Genomic DNA, 17,846 nt, shown 5'->3' with positions numbered 1-17,846 from the left:
GTGTGCCCAGCCTGGCACAGTAAGGTCTCCAGAAACAAAATAAAACCGTGACACCGGAAGGACTAAAAATGTTTATTCCAGCATAAACATTTGTTAGTCACAAGCACTCATGCTGAGATAAATGTTGTCAGTCTTTAAGGTGCCACTGGACTTGGGTTTCATTTTGCTGCAATAGATTAATACAGCTACCCCTCTGGCATCTCTAGCAGCAGTCAGAAAAAATATTTATTAGTATAGATACAGTGCACCCTCCACCTTGCACATCTTATCAAAAATCAATTTCTCTGCAATATAAGACTCAGGTGTACAGTTCCTCAGACTCAAAATGTATATTTCCTAGTTGTGACTTAGCACTGAATTACTTTCTGCTTCCTTAATTTTCAGTTTCATTCTTATTCCTTAAGGATGTCTTGTGACAGCAGGTCTTCATCATTAAGCCATCTGGTGCAAAAGCTTTACTTCAGATAATCTGAAAACAAAATCCAACTTCTCATGTGATTAAATGAAGTTATTGCAATCAACATAGCAAAATTAGGAAGTGAAACATTAGTGAAAATTAGATATCTAATTAGATATTAGTGAAAATCCAATATCTATACAAAATCAGAAATGTAGATTATGTGTGCGTTATATGCCATGAAGTATCTTCTGATTTATGGACTATATAAAACAAAACAATATAATATTATGATACAAAATTACACTAGTGTTCCATAGAAACCTGAAATGTATCCAATAGAAAGTCATGTTAATGGAGAACACATCTATTTAATATGTAGTGTCAGTAAAATGTTTAAGATTGAGAGAATTTTAGAGGAGTTGGTGAAGAGATAGAGCAGTTAAAAGGATACTGTGCACAGTAGCTAAGATGCAGGAATCTGTGAAGATAGAATCTTGCAGATATAAGAATAAAGCCAACAACTAAGAAAACAAATACATAGATGGGATGGAGGTTAGAAACCAGGAGGGGGTTGCATCCAAGCAAGCAAGGGAAGTGGGGAGAGCTGGAGACTGTGGCCCAAGTAGCCAAGGGCTACTAAAATTCTAGCCAAGGGCTACTAAAATTCTAGCCAAGGGCTAGACTCTTCTAGAGTGCTGTTCCTTGTAGTTTTCACTGCTGTATTGTGACTTGATAACCTTAATGAGGCAATGCAGGCCAAGAAACACTAGTAGGAGATTTTGAATAGCATTTAAACTACTCGCTGCATATTTTACATATATGTAGGGTTGCCAAGTCCAGCTCAGGAAATCCCTGGGGTCTTTGGGGGTGGAGCCTGGAGACTTTCCCATTGCCTAAAAAACTAAATAAATAAAAATACAGCAGTGCAGTTCCCCTGAATACAGTCTTCATAACCTTTCCCTCTTTTTTGCCTTCAGAGGGTTCCCCAGCAGCTACGCTTCTACTAAATAAAAGTGTAATTTGTCATACCTCCGTAAGTCCCTTGTCAGGCTTTGGTAGCATTTCCAAGCATGGCTTTATTAAGCAACACACACTCACTCCCTCACAAAGCAGCCAAAATAAACAATGAATCCCTTCCCAAACACAAGCAGTTTGCAAGCCTACACTTTTGTAATCTCACTGGGGCAACGGTATAAATTGCTTTACTCACAGGAGTTACTGTATGTAACAATCTGCTTTATTTCAACCAACTTCTTCAGACTAACGCAGAAAAATGAAAGTAAGTAAGAGAGCAGTCTAGGGGTTGGAGTTTTCCTCCATCCCATAATCAGGTTCTAGTTAACTCTTTACTATCCATTTTACTATACACATGACTTCTGAAACAAGTGCAAAACAGAGGGCCTGTGCTCTCTTCCTCTCCCTCACACTCACCAGAAAGAGGTACATGGCTTCTGCCTGCTTGCCTCCCCTGTGCAGTTTTAGTCTTGCTGAGTTTTAAAGGCACACACACATTCCCAAACACAGACAGTTTGCAATCTTCTTCTAAAATGTGCTGCTGAGATTTAAAGGAACATCATGGCTGTTGGGGTGGGGAGGAGCCTGCAAAATTGGGGGATCCCGTAACCGGACCTGGGGGCTGGGAAGCCGACATATATGGTAATTCCTTTTTTGATGGCTAATTAATGCAAGAATACTTTGTAGTGGGCTTGAGGCCATCTTCCTTATAAATAAAAGCCGAATGGTGGTGGCACTTCTCTAGAACATTCCACACGCTCCAAAATCAGTTTGCTCTCTGATCTGTAATTCAGAGGGTCTCCCTATCCACTGGCTGCTTTGCCTGAGTCCTGCCTCCAACATTCTAAACATTTTGCTGTTCCTCTCCCCCCATTGGAGCTGCGGTGGCTCAAGTGGTTAAGACGCTGAACTGCAGGCTGTGGAAGGTCAGTAGTTCAGCGGTTCAAGACCCGGGTGCCGCAAGACAGGGTGAGCTCCTGTCTCTAGTTCCAGCTCCTGCCAACCTAGCAGTTCGAAAGCAAGAAATTGCAAGTAGATAAATAGGTACCACTTCGGTGGGAAGGTAACAGCGTTCCGTGCGCCTTGGTGTTTAGTCATGCCGGCCACATGACCACGGAAACGTCTTCGGACAGCGCTGGCTCTTCGGCTTGGAAACGGAGATGAGCACCGCAACCCTAGAGTCGGATTCGACTGGCTTTCGAGCAAGGGAACCTTTACCTTTACCTTTACCTCCCCCCATAGCCAGTCAGAACACAGAGGTTATTTGCATATGCAGCCTCATTGGCCTTTGCCTCGGAACACAGAGGTCGTTTGCATATGCGACTTGATTGGCTTTTGCCTCTAACATTCTAAACAGTTTTCTGTTCTGAGGTAAAATGTGTCCAATCTCCAGGTGGGGGCTGGAGATCACTCAGAATTACAACTGCTTTCCAGATGGCAGAGATCAGTTCCCCTGGAGAAAATGGTGGGCTCTGTATCCTTATATGCTGCTGAGGTGGCCCCCATATGACAGCCAATGTGACGTAGCAGTCAGGGCTTCAGAGCACGGGACTGCAGGTGTTTGGGGGGTGGAAAGCTGAAGAGTGAGGGGGAAATAAAGGTAGGTTGATGATTGGCTGGGAAGGAGATAGGTTTGCCAACTCCTGGTGGGAAATTCCTGGAGATGTGAGGGATGGAGCCTGGAGAGGGTGAGGTTTCAGGAGGCGTGGGACCTTGGACAGGTACAAAACCATAGACTCCACCCTCCAAACCAACTATTCCCTTCTGGGGAACCATTGTTGCCAATCTCCAGGTGAGGCGTGGAGATCACTCAAAATTACAACTGTTCTTCAGGTAGCAGAGATTAGTTCCTCTGGAGAAAATGGTGGGCCCCGTGTCATTATACCCCACTGAGGTCACCACAGCAAATTGACACTGAGTGTCCAAGGCTGGGGCACCCGCCAGAGCCTCTTTCTAGAGGCCGTTGTATTTATTTCCACAACGGGCCTTTTTCCTAGTATGGTATATATGTAGGTTTACCCGCCAGATATTTGAAAATAATTTTTAGCAGGAGTTCAAAGAGAAATAATGGAAAGGAGAGTGTCTCATTGTGAATGGTCTGACAGATAGGTATCTCTGGAATTAACCTTATTACTGTCAAATTCAAGAAGATTAATTGTGGCAAGTTAGAAACAATGATGGGTGACCTCTTCTTCCCGGTGTAACAGGCCCCTGACCTTCTCGCCTCCCGTCAGTGCCGCCTGCCTGTCCCCAGCTGGCGTGTTCTGTTTCTGGGGTGGCTGCAGCTCTGGGGTTACTCTGGCCAGGGGGTGAATCCGGCCTGTTACCCCTTTGGGGTTATTCTAGGCTAGGCCAGAGTAACCCCGGGGTTACTCTGGCCGGGGGGGTGAATCCAGCCTGTTACACCTGGCTCAAATTAGAATTGATTCAGAAAAGCTGAGCTAAAAACAAAGAAACAAATGCTTTTGCCTTTTTCAATTTCCAAACTTGAAATAACAAGTGGGAACCTGCAAGGACTTGTGGAGAGGCATGTAACTTTCCCCCTCCCTCACTATTTCATCTTTCACTCCCAAAAAGCCTCCACAGCCACTCTTATTTTCCTGTTTCCTTCCCACCCAATAGCCAACCTGACTTTATCTGCCCCCTGCAGCCTCTACCTAGCTAAATTAAGGCCCAGTTGTGTGGCACCAGCTGCTAAGGCAGGCCCACTTGCATGTTAGGGAGCCCTCAAGATCTTGTGGGAGGGCACATCACTTTTCCTTGTACTCCCCTCCTTACATTATTCCCTTTTCCCCTCCTCCTGATGCCCACGCCCTTTGCTTTTTCCCTTCCTCCTTCTCAGCCATTCACCAACCTACCCTTTATCTGCCTCCCATCTTCAGCTACATTTATAATTTATACTGGGAACAAAGCCTGTTGTGGAAGCGAGACAACAAGCTGTAGATAGACGTGGAGCCTTTCCTCTCCCCAGCCCGCCACTTTCTTCCCACTCCCCAGATGCCATGAGCGGCGGGGTGAGGGCTGGCAGCAGTTCTGTGGGTGGGCTGTCTCTGACCCCCACCCCGTTTTCTTCTCCCTTCTGAGAGCCTGTTGTCAAGGTGCGACGGGCCGGGCCAGCAGTATTTCCCTCCCCTGTGGAGTCGAGCAGCTTGCGATCCACCCCTGAGGCTCGTGACAGTTTGTCCTGAGCTTTGTCCACTCAGGGACCTGACGGTCTCCTCTCCGGTGTTTTCCCCAGGCCCCCGACACTCTCCCCCGCTGTCAGCAGTGCCTGCCCGTCCTAGCAGCCTCGTGCTGTTGTTCGTGTCCCCGGCTGGAGTGTGCTGCGTCTGGGGTGGCCATGGCACTGGCCGCCTCCCTCACTCCTGGCTGCCACTTGTCTCTTCCTGTGGGCCTTCACCTCAGAGCCATTCTCGTGCTGCTGGTGTCACGGCCGGGCGGAGTGCAGGTGGCGAGCGTGGCGGAGGGGGGGCAAGCAGGCTGCAGAGGGAGGCTGCCACGGGCGAGAAGGCAGCATCAGTGGCACGGGCCAGTGCAGCTCGGGCCGAGAGGGAGTGACCAGGCCACGGGGAGGCCAGGCGGGACCAGCCTCCTGCCTCCCTGTGGGAGCACCGGCCGGAGCATCCATGGTGGCCGACGGCTTCATGGAGACTGCAGGGGAGACGCTGGTGCGTCCAGTGGCTTCTGGGCTGCCTCCGTGGCGGTCCGCCCATCAGCCCCCTGTCCCTATTCTGCCCACTGTCTTTCCTCAGGGAGCTGATGCTCTCCCCTCCACTGTCTCCCCCCAGGCCCCTGACCTTCTCGCCTCCTGTCAGTGCCGCCTGCCTGTCCCATCGTTCGCATCCCCAGCCGGCGTGTTCTGTTTCTGGGGCGGCTGCAGCTCTGCTGCTAGCCACCTCCCTCCCTCCTGCCTGCTCGGCACCCCTCCCCACATTCCTTCACCTCAGATTCCTTCTCCTGGTGCCACTGTCATGGCCAGGGCAAGTGGAGGCAGTGAGCACGGTGGAGGGAGGGGTGAGCAGATGGCATACGGAGGCTGGCAAGGGAAAAGGTGACGTCGGTGGTGCCAGCCAGGGCGGCTTGGGCTGGGGCTGGAGGGAGCGAGCAGGCCGTGGGAGGCCAGGCAGGGCTGTCCTCCTGCCTCCCCACAGGAGCGGCCACTGGAGCGTCCATGTCATTGGATGGCTCCCTGGAGAGTGAGGGGAAGAATGTGACCAGAGGCTGTATGGGCAGGACTGAGGGAAGCAGGCAGGCAATGGATACAGACTCGGGGTAAGTGACACAGCAGGGAGCGAACTGATTTTGCCATGCATCGAATCTTGCCGCCCCAACTGACAATTATATTAAGGAGATATTTTCTTCATTTATACCACACCTTTCTCCACAGTGGGGCCAAGGCACCTTACATCATTCTTCTGAACCTCTTATTTTCTTTTTATCCTCACAACAACCCTGTGAGGTAGGTTAGCCTGAAAATATGTGACTGGCTTTACATCACCCTGTGAGCTTCCATGGCAGACCGGTATTTGAACCTGGGTCTCCCAGACCCTAGTATGAAGCTCTAACCACTATATCACACCAGCTTTCATGGGGGGGGGGGCTACTATTGAAGCAGCCAGGCCTAGGTGAGTCATGTAGATCAGGTAATAGCAGGTAGCCCTGGAGGTGGCTGCTGGGCCTGGCCCAATGAGTCCTCTCTCAAAGGCTGAAACAGCCCTGAAAAGGGCCCTGCCCCTACCCCTTGCCTTTTACTGACAAAACAGCCTAGAATGCTGTGGTTGTCTAGTAATGGTTATTGAGGGCTTCTGTTTCTTAAAGCTACAGGTGCTCCTTTTATCATTTTGAGGTTTTTTAACCACCACCCCATGTATTTTTTTAGATTTCAGATTTTTTTTGCAAACCTGGGGCATTTCTCAGGTTTACAGAAAGAGCTGCCTTGCCTGTTCAAAATATCCAGCTGACATGGCTATTAGTTTATAGATAAAACAATTCCCCCCCAGCCTACTTGTTCACTTTTTCCTCCTCTCCCACTTAACCAGGCAGGCAGTGCTGGGGATGGCCACCTAGCTAGTCAACAAATGCACTTAAAGGATATTCCCCCCACATACCTCTTTCCCCCATGTCTTGGTTGCTGTTTTGGCAGTGCTGGAAGTATACTTGGTGCACCCTGTGGAACGTAGTCACCCTGATGACAACATTTCCCAGGATGCTATAAGCGTGCCTCAGAGGCTGCTGAAACAATGTCTGAAGTGCTTGAAAGAGGGAGAGGGAAACTGTCTTCCCACCCGTTGACTACCTACTACCACCAATATTGCCAGGTACAATAAGGTAAGGGGAGGAGAAAGAGGGAAGGAGTGGGGGAATGGAAGGGAGTTCTTCTATGACTTAAAAATGCAGCCTGAGGTGCAGAAGAATTTTGAGCTGTAATGTTTGCCTTCATGTTAAAACTATTATAGGATCCTGCATTACATATGTTCCCAAAGAATATGAGTTTCAGCAACATTTCTTTGAATCTTGCTAGAGCAAATTGTGTTCTGAACAGAAGAACTGAAAACACTACATGTCAATACAGTTATTAGGCGATGGCTACTAGTTTAGGTGGCTCTTTAAAAGGATGACACATATTCCTTGCTAGGTCTGTCAGGGGTCATTAATCATAGTCATCATCACTTCCATGTTCTTTGAGGTTTTAGAAACATCTGTCTGGTTACTTTTGAAAACCAAATGCTAGACTAGACAGACTTTGGCAGTTGTTGAATAATAGCTGCATTGTTTTTGCAACAAAATTCATAACAAGCAAAATAGATTTACTGTTCTGAGCCTTAATATCTGATTAAAGGAAATATGTCTTTTAAAAGGTATGATGTGAACGGAAAAGGCTGCCTCACTCACCAAGAGTTTCTATCGAAATTGGGGGTACAGTGTACACCTCCTAGCACTGGACTCAACAGACAGTGTACAGAAGACAACTGTGTACCGTTTATGAATCATTACAAAAACGTAGAAAGGAAAGAAACTGACATCAATGAGATTGTAAATAAAATCCGGTAAGTAAACAAATTACTTTTTCATTACTGTTGCACTTCTGAAGATGAAATTATATTTTTGTATGGTTCTATATTTATGAATATGAGACTTTTCTCCTTCTTGATGCACAGAAAATTGATTTTTTTTTCACATGGGGATTTTTTTTGTTTAGAGTTGTTTGCAGCTTCATAGACTAAAATAAATGAAAAGGTGGTTTTCCCCAGAAAAGTCCAAGATGTTTTCTGTGGGAACGGCTCTCCCTGCTCCTGCATTTGTATTCCTCCACATCTTTCACTCATTTCTGCAGATGTTTTTGCAGTCCTAGGTGCAAAAACTCAGTTTGTCCTCTCTTTTGGTGCAGTATCAGACTTCTGTTTCCAGAAATTCTCTTGCTGCACCAAAAGAGGGGGCAAAGTGCGTTTTTGCTCCTGTGACTACAAAAACCTCTGCGGAAATGAGTGAAAGTGGCAGAGGAATACAGACGCAGGAGCGGGGAGAGCCATTCCTGTGGGAAATGTCCAAGTTTTGACAGGGAGAGGCAACAGAAAAGGCAGGGGCAAAGGCAGCATTCTTAGTGTACAGAGAGCAAATATTTTCTGAGGGTGTTTTTAAAAAAACACACAATTTTTTATTTTAACAAAACAGACAAAACATAAAATGAGGGTATCTAAGTATTCTTACATTTCTTGTTAACAAAACTCATACCTAATTTGATCATATTTTTATCCATTACACCTTGTATCATTGTATATATCTCTTGCAAATATGTAGACATTATAGTTTATATGTCCTTGTAACGCTGTACAGGTCTATGAATTTTATTTGCAGTATCCTTCAAGCCATTTGTAAAGTCTTGATCAAGTATTTTCAAAAGTTGTCTCTGGTTGTCCTTTCAAAATTAAAGTTAACTTATCCATTTTGGCAATTTCCAACAATTTGCTTAAAAATTCTTCTCTTGGGAGGGGCAGAGTGACAGCAGAGCTGCACAGTCACACCCAACACAGCCTCCACGTTGGGCTCCTACAAAAGAATTAAAATTTAAAAACCGGGCTGCAATTTAAATATTACAGCTTTACCAAAACAATGGGGAGGAACAGGGGAGCAAAAGGTGGCAAGAGCTCTTCCAAACTGATGCCTAGAGCAATGCAAGAAAGTCAAAATTCTTTGGACGAGGACTCTCCTTCCCCGTTGGAGATGGAGGAAGCAGAAGCTCATGTAAGCAAAAGGAAAATAGAAGACTCTTTAACCAAAAAACATTTACAGGAGATGCTGACAGATTTAAATCAAGACTTAAAAGAAGAGATAAGAAACAGCATGACTCCTATTATTTATAAGCTGGATGAAGTCAATAAAAAGCTGCAGGAGACACAGGAGAAGGTGGAGACAGCAGCTGCCAGCATGCAAAAGAGCTCTACAGAAATAGCCGAACTGAAAACATTTGAAGGATGAGCGAAAAGCAAGCTAATGCTGTTAGAAATTAAATCACGGGAAACTAAAGTAAAATTCCATGGAATTTCTTTGAACTTTGAATTAAATAAGGACCTTACTGTTTCTTTAAACAAGTGGTTAGAAGGCATTATACAGCTTCCGGGGCCAGTGGTAAACAAGTGGAACCTCTTGGAAATTGCCAGAAAGAACAGAGGTCTGAAGCTTAGGGACACTTTGGTCCAGCTGTACCCAGATATTCCTTTTGAAATACTAAATGCCAGGAAAAATATGTGCCCAATTGCACAAAAGCTTGCAGAGAAGAATTTAAGGTATTGTTGGCTTCCACTTGGACATATATTGGTCACACACCAAGGAAGAATATTCACAGCCCATGATCTAACACCTGGTGAAGAACTTCTGGAGGTGTTAGAAGCGGACTCGGGTTAGGAGTCCAAGAACTGGTAACCAAAAGAAGAGGAATGCACCAGAAGACTGCAAAGATATACACTATAGAGTTACTTTTTCCCCCCTTTTCTTTCCCCTTTTGCCTTATATATTTCCTCCTAAGTAAAGTAGACTGGAACATAAAGTGGAGGGAAGCACACAGGTAATGCCATTGGGATACCCCCCACACCTCCCCAATGGGCAAGACTCTCAGCGATAGTATTCTCCGGAATTGTTCTGGAGTCCCGGGTGAAGGAATGCTGATTAGAAGAGCTCCAGTTAAAGAGAAAGAACAGAATTTAGTAAAAGATCCTAGAAAGCAGAGTAAAGAAATGGAGGAATATATTTCTTTCTTGCATCTTACTTTCTATCTTACTTTATTGTAATTCATCTTATCATAATGATTTAGAAACAAAACATATATAGAATATATGCTTATAAACATAAGAAGAACGAAAAGGAAATTATGGGAGATAGTGTTTATAAGTGCATTTATACTGGAGTAATTTTGAGAGGCAGAAATATTAACTTAGGCGTGCCAATTTCTATTGGATTAATTAAAGATTACTATTCACAAATGAAGTAGAAGCAGAATAGAATTGGCAACTTGTAGAAGACCATTACCAAAGAATGCTAAATTCACTTCCTGTTGTAGAATAACTTGTAAATAATTTGTAAGATTTTGAAATTAATAAAAAATTTAATTGGGAAAAAAATTCTTTTCTCGAAGGTGTTTCTTTACTTCTCCAATGTTTGGCATATAATATTCTCTCTGATGTTATTACATGTAAAATAAGATAAAAATCATGTTTTTTACAGTTTTCTGGTAAAATATTCAATAAAAATATTTCTGGTACAACGTACATTATTTTTTAACATTTTTTGTAATATTTCATGAATCCAACACCAATACTTTTTTGCTTTATCACATAACCACCACATATGGTAAAAGGTCCCAGCACTATTTTGACATTTCCAACATACATTTGGTAGATTAGAATAAAATTTTGCCAGTTGCTCTGGGGTGATATACCATCTGTAAAACATTTTATAAATATTTTCCTTATATGAAGTTGCTTTAGTAAACTTTACATTTTTTTCCACATCTGTGACCACTGATCTAAGTCAATATTATGACCCAAGTTTTGTGCCCATCTTATCATAACATTTTTAACTACTTCATCTTGGTTCTTAATAGAATAGAAGAAAAACTACTTCATCTTGGGAAGAAAAATATAGTTTCAATAAATGTAAATGGATTGAATGCACCCCAGAAAAGAAGACAGATATTTCAACAACTGAAGAAAATGCAGCTAGATATTATCTGTCTGCAAGAGTCTTATATAAAAGATGCAGATCAGAAATATCTACAAATTAAGAAATTTTGAAAACCTTTATCTCTTCAGACAAGGACAAGAAAAAAAGAGGTGTTGTGACCTATGTAAAAGAACACTTACATCGAGAGTTTATCTACGCTTCAGAAGACAAATGTATTTTGTTGGTGCAAATACAAAGACAAGGAAAACTGACTTTGATTGTAAATATCTATAAATTCTATAAATGTTTGCAAAAACTATCATAAAACAAAACTTTGACAAAATTTGTATCATGGGAGATTACAACACAGTCTTTGATCTTCAGATAGAAATAACAATGGAAAAAGAGAAACAAGGAAATGAACTTCCTGCCATATTTTTACTACTAGCAGAAGAATATAACCTAGTAGATGCATGGAAAGTCAGAAATCCACACACAAAAAAAGACAAAAGACAAAAAATATTCTGCAAGACATAAGTTGTGGTCAAGAATAGATATGTGCTGGATTTCTACAACAATGATAAATGTTATAGTGGAAGTGGAGATTCTTCCAGCAACTTTTGCAGATCATAATCTGGTCATGCTGACAATTCAGGATATTCCAAAGAAAAATAGTTGGAAAGAGCTTCCGGTTTAAGCGTTTCACTGCTCGGTCACTCTCCGTCTCGCTCTGATAGGGGTGTGCCGAGACTCAGCTGACGGGAAGAGTCCGAGATCGTTCCGGACTCTCCCAGGGTCTCTGTAGGAGACCCTTAGCCTGGGGAGCTGAGGAGAGCCTCTTCCAAGGCTACGGCCAAGGAATTGAGGCTCACCTTTTCCCCGAAAGGTACCATCGCCGTAGAGCCAGTATGGCGCCCAGAGACGACTGCCAGACAAGCCGACATGATAAAAACTTTTTAAAATGCTTCTAAAGATCTCCAAGGCTGCAAATCGTGAGTTAAGCAATGCTCAGGCAAAATAAAGTGACTATAAGAACCACGAGGGTGGAGGGGAAACTCAAGACTTCCCACACACACACATTAAAATCAAAGCAGTTTTAAATCGGAAATAAAAGACTTTAAGCAAAAGCAAACGTATAAGAATTTAAGTGAACTCAAAAGCTGCAAGAGGATACAAAGTTGATTAAAATAGCTTAACTTTTATCTTGTTTTGGAAAACTTACTTCTTGTTGATATTATGGCTGGAAGTGGGCGGAGGGCGATGCTGGAGATAAAAACATTGACCGGAAATAATCAACCAACGAATTCCTCCCAGAACCAGGAAGTAACTGCAGATGTATCTACACTGTTAGCGAATGCACTGCGCCCCCTAATGGAACAGCAAAATAGACAATGTGCAGAAGCAATTGACTCAAATGGACAAAAGAACCTCAGCAACTGAAAAGATGCTTAAAAAAAATGGAAAAACAGACTGAGAGTATTAACAAAAGAGTGGATGAAGCAGAGAAAGAAAGATCATCCGACAAAACACAGCTAATACAGCTCCAGCTGGAAAGATCCATGTATGTTCTACGCTTCCAGGGGATCCCTGAAGATAAGAACAAAGACTTAAAGGAGCTTATAGCAGAAGCTCTTGCACCATTAATGGATTATAAACAAGAAGATCTATTGAAGGAGATGGACTGGGCTTACAGAACTTATCCAGATTTTTTAAAGAAAAATAAACTCCCAGGAGAAATATGTTTGAAATTCATGAAGCGATATACCAGAGACCTGGCGCTGGAATCTACACAGGGGAAATCCTTGAAAATCAAGAATTAGGAGATCAAAATCTTAAAGGATATTCCCTTTGAAATTAGGAAGCTGAGGAAACTTTATAGGGAATTCTCTCTTGCTCTACAAAAAAAGGGAATACCCTACCGATGGGCATTCCCTGAAGGACTGAGTTTTAAATATGAGGATAAAAGAATTAAGATTGACTCTGTTCCTAAGGCAAAAAAAAAATTATGGACCAATATTTAAACCCAACGCAAAGTAAGAAAGAAAAGAAGACAAAAACTAATGAGGAGAAAGAAGAAGATGAAGGAGAATCCTATTCACAGGATTCATCAAGCACTAGTTCCAACTCTTTCAATTCTTCAGAGATGTCAGAATCAGAGAAAGAAGAAGCTGCTCCCAAACCTCGAAGATCAAAGAAACGCAAGAAGAAAAGACTCTAAAATGAAGATGATTGTTTATATTGCAGTTGTTGCAAAATAACCAACTAAAGCAAACTCTTATTATCTTTGTGTATAACTTTTATATAAAACAACAATCTTGTAATACTAGGTGACACCACATATCTATGTAATCCAGATTGTGTCACCATGTTAGTTCTCCCTCCTCTCTCCCTATTAGAACATGTAGAGTTAAGATTTTAGTGTCCCTTCCCCGATTCCAGTAGTTTCAATGTATTAGTGTTCCAATCCCTGTTTCCATTAGATTTAGAGATAGGATATTAGTATCCCTTCCCCATGACCCATAATATTTGAAAAATCAATAAAATCTTATATAAAAAAGAAAGAAAAATAGATGGACATTGAATACCTCTATTTTAAAGAATGAAAAATTTATAAGAGAATCCAAAAAAGAATTCCAAATGTTCTTTGAACAAAATACTCAACCTCAGATTTCCATTAGAATTGTATGGGATGCATTTAAAGCCTATGCCAGAGGCTGGCTGATTAGAGAAGCTGTACAAGTAAAAAAGATTAGGATATTAGTATCCCTTCCCCATGACCCATAATATTTGAAAAATCAATAAAATCTTATATAAAAAAGAAAGAAAAATAGATGGACATTGAATACCTCTATTTTAAAGAATGAAAAATTTATAAGAGAATCCAAAAAAGAATTCCAAATGTTCTTTGAACAAAATACTCAACCTCAGATTTCCATTAGAATTGTATGGGATGCATTTAAAGCCTATGCCAGAGGCTGGCTGATTAGAGAAGCTGTACAAGTAAAAAAGATAAGATCAGAAAAATTTCTTCAGATTCAAGAATAGATTAGAAAACAGGAAGAAAAGAATGGAGTGACTTTAAAAAATATCTGGAAAAGAACTGGGATGTAAAACAAAATTTAATATGTTTAGAACAATATTAGGAAATTGATGTTATCTGGAAATAGTAGCAATAAGAAAAATGATATAACTGATGATGTATTACAATGTGGGTGGAAGGGTGGAAGCATTGCGGGAAGCCACGGGAGGAAGGGGAGGTAAGGGGAACGGGGTAAACAAAGGGAAAATGAAAATGAATATTGTTGGATGTTAAGTTCCTATTGAAAAAAATAAAAAGTTTGTTTACCAAGAAAACAGGAAGAAAAGCTGAAACAAGACCCCTCAAATGAACAGATAAAACTGAAATTAAAGCTTTTACAACATCAAATGAACTGTTGATTAACACAGGAAATAGCAAAAAAAAAAAGAGTATGCCAAACAAAACTCTTTTGAAAATGCAAATAAATCAACCAGATGGCTATCTTATAAATTACATAAAGAAAAGGAGAAAAGACATATAAGGATACTTAGAGATGACAGGTGAGAAGAAAAAAATAGACTTAAAGATTTGGGAAAAAATTGTGGAATTATTCTATGGAAAGCTCTACCAGAAAAGAGAATCAACACAAGATCAAATTTAAAAATACCTGGAAAATCATAAAAGTAAAAAATTCACAGAAGAGCAAAGGAAAATCCTGAACAATCCAATATCTTTTGCTGAAGTGACAGAAGCACTGAAAAAACAAAAAAGGCGAAAACTCCAGGTCCCGATGGACTTCCTGTGGAATTTTATCATCTATTTGAAGACCAATTGATATTACCATTAAAAACAATTATCCAAATATAATAATTGAAGGGAAAACTCCAGAGTCTTGGAATGAAGCTTTGATAACATTAATTCATAAACAAAACTCAGATGAGAAAGAAATTAAGAATATGCCACACACCCTGATATCACTGGATGTGTGTCAGAAGGCAACACCCACCACTTAGGCTCCACTGGACTGTTTTGGATTGCTACGTATTGGAGGGGACGTGCAGATCTGTCCTCACAAAGGAGTTAGAGCTTGTGACATGATTGGGGTTTATAAGATTATGCATGGGATAGAGCAGGTCAATAAAGAAGTACTTTTCTCCCTTTCTCACAATACAAGAACTCGTGGGCACTCCATGAACTAACAAGTAGGTATGTTAGTCTGTTGCGGCAAAAATAAACAGTCTTGTGACTTAAAAGTAAACATGATTTCAAATATTCATTAATTTACATGAAGTCAGTACTGAACATAGTGAGTTATTTCTTCATGTTTAAAAACTGTTGTTTTTTTATTAACATGGTTAGTATAAGGTAATATTGTGGTGGGACTGCATGTTACAGCTGATCAGTAAAAAATAACAGCCATCAACAGTTATCCAGCCTCATCTTGTGTGGGTCCCTGGGCCAAATCATCATGGTGCTGTGCTGATTGTGATTCCTTGGTGGTATATATTTGCTCCCAGCCTGCCTGCCTCACCACTAAGCCCTCTGCCCACATGCCAACATCCCATTGAGACCAGCCAGCAGAATGGAAGAGGCAGCCATGAACCAGAAGCAGTCAGCAGAACAACAATGCAGTCCAATGCAGAGTTAGTGCTGTCCTGGTCCTTTGAAACTGACATATTTAGGTGGGTATAACTGGCATAGGATTGCACTGGCAATCCCTTGGAAGATCAAGGAGAGAGTCTATGGGTTAAATCCAGACTAAATTTGCTCTCAGCAGAATGGAACTTTTCTTCCTCCCCTCTCCCACTGCAGCCCACTGATCTTCATGAAATATGGCCCGTGCAGGATAGGAGACCTGGAAAAATGACATGGATTGGGGGGAGTGTCTGCCGCTGAAAGGGGAAATCAGTGGAAATTGCTTCTTTAGTCTGGATCTAACCTGTTGTGTGTTGGGATGAATGCCTGCATGGGTTTTGGGTGCCGTGTGCTACAGCTTTCCTTGCTCTGTGCTTGGACTTCCATTCATGTGTTCATCTGGTTTGCATGGGCTTTGAATGTTTTGCCATGGATCAATAATTGTCATGCTCATTTTACTGAGAGCTCTATTGCGCATGACTTTCAATTTCTCTGCTACAGATTTTCTTTTAAATTCTTCTGAGCTTCAGCATTTCCAATCTTAAAAAGAATGAATTGATTTCCAAAATGTGTTCTAAATGCTTAATGCTAAAGATTGTAGTATATCTTTAACAGAATATCTAAAATGATTATTGATCTTTCTAGGGAAAAATACCAGGATAATTCCCAAGATTTCCACAAGGCCTTTTTACAGCAGGATAGCAACAGAGAAGGCTGCATAACAGTGAACAACCTGCACAAGATGCTACAAAACTTCAACTGTTGCCTTGACTATCAGCACTACAGTGAACTTCTATACAGGTTGTCACAGTTTTATGAGTCATTCATTTAGTAAAAGTATCATATATGTAACTTGAAGCATTTAATTTATCCTGAATGAATTTCTTGACTAATACTACAAGGCTAAAATAAATAATCTAGGTCCAGGTAGTTTCAATACATGAAAGGTTGCAGTGTCAATCTTTGTGTTCCAGCAAAGGTTTTTAAATGGTTTGAACTTCTACAAAAAGTATAAGACAAAACAGATTCCACAGAATTACTTTAAATTTGGGTACGTTGTATTTGAAAGATCCAGTATTACCGGTTACCATTTTTGCAAATCTTAACTTGTGGTGTTAATTTGGTTATACCTAATCTGGTGAACAAAAATAGCTAAGAAATGGGTAAGGAATCAGTTTAGTGTAATTTTGTTTGATCATCAAACAATAAAAATATTAAACATGCAAAATCTAAAAAGAGGAACGTTTTTAAAAGGCTATAGAAGTACAACGATTTCAAACATAACGTTTTTGCTAGCTGTGGTTGGACTGATGAGAAATGTGATGTTTTTATTTTTAATTTTCTGGAGCATTTACAGCAACAATTATACATAAACTAGTGCACAAATATCTGGATTTTGTGTGTGCATACTTGAAGATAACTAACCAGAGCTGGGAACCCTTGAGATTAGTTGAAGGTAAACTATGAGTGCAATCCTGGGAGGGGGGGCTGGGGGGGCAAATGGGCTCAGGGAGCCGACTGATCCTCATGCCAGAGTATCTCTGAGACACACTGGCTTAAGGGTCAGTTACGCTGGTGCAGGAACCCAGGGCCACTGCACCTTTCTCAGGTGCTGGTGCAGCTCTGCTGCAGTTGCACACTGGCACCACTCAGGTGCAAGTCTCTGTGCCGTTATCGTTATGGGCAAATCATGGGGCATGGCCAGAGTTAGCCCCAGAACGCCCCCTGACAGGGGTGTAAAATTGTGCTGTCAAAAAAGTGCTGCAGCCCATAGTGTGGGGGAAAACAAGTGCCCCTCACTGCCATGGCTGTGCCCATGAGGTCTCAAGCAGTTCAGGATGCCAACTATGGGTGCAGCCAATTGTCTTCCTCCCCTGTGGTGGCCAAGCCCTCCTTAGCAACCAATCGTGGCCCCTACTTCCCTGCAAAAAAACCCGGCCTTCAGAAGTTGACAATTGTCTACAGCCCGCTGCCCCTTGTGTGGCTCCACCCCATTTGGACATCGCCCCAGGAAAGGAACACCCATTTTCCTTGAGGTTACGCGGAGGTGGACTCTGCTTCTCTCAGCCCCTGTCCCCCACTATCCCTCTAATAAAGTGCCAATAGATGCCAAAACTATGTTTGTGTGGGGTGGTGGTGGTTGAGTGTGGGTGGGGAGGTTGATTTCCAATACAGATGCTTCTAACTGCCTGTGGAGCAAATGGGGCTCATCCTACAAGTAACTGACACACTTCTGCTTGCTCAGTCTAAGGGGTCCTTTGCAGTCAGCCCCTTAGCAGTGTGCCCCAAGATGATAACAAACATCATGCTTGGAGGGCCTGCAGAGAGTACTCATCATTAGGTCATTGGGTCTGGGGCCTCAATGAAGAGGAACAGGTCAGCTCAGGACACAGTTGTGTTGACAGATCAAAATGATCAGCAGGGGATTTGGAAAGTGCACAAAGGGTCGATGGAACATAGGTTGTCCCCCTCTGCCTTGTTCTGTACATCGGGGGGTGCAGCGGGTGGCATGGTCTGCAAGAAACCCCTTGCTGCCACAATGGTTGGTTGTCTTTCAGCTGTGGGAAGCAATGTTGGTCAGTTTGGGGGGACCTGACCCTACAGAGGCCTGGAACGGCTGAG

At 42.3% G+C, this 17,846-nt stretch overlaps 1 protein-coding gene across 1 annotated transcript in view; it reads left to right on the top strand.

The window, feature by feature from the left end:
* EFCAB6 (EF-hand calcium binding domain 6) overlaps positions 1–17,846 on the top strand; it is a 111,593-nt gene that overhangs the window by 25,395 nt on the left and 68,352 nt on the right. The window contains exon 4 of the mRNA XM_015408372.1: positions 7,273–7,461. Within this exon, the coding sequence (XP_015263858.1) occupies positions 7,273–7,461 (189 nt within the window). The remainder of the gene's footprint in view (positions 1–7,272; positions 7,462–17,846) is intronic.

This window comes from Gekko japonicus, unplaced genomic scaffold (assembly GCF_001447785.1).
Source record: "Gekko japonicus isolate JY-2015 unplaced genomic scaffold, Gekko_japonicus_V1.1 scaffold532, whole genome shotgun sequence".
Taxonomy (NCBI): domain Eukaryota; kingdom Metazoa; phylum Chordata; class Lepidosauria; order Squamata; family Gekkonidae; genus Gekko; species Gekko japonicus.
Note: the sequence above shows the minus strand (reverse complement) of the source record. Positions and strands in the feature narration are given on the sequence as shown.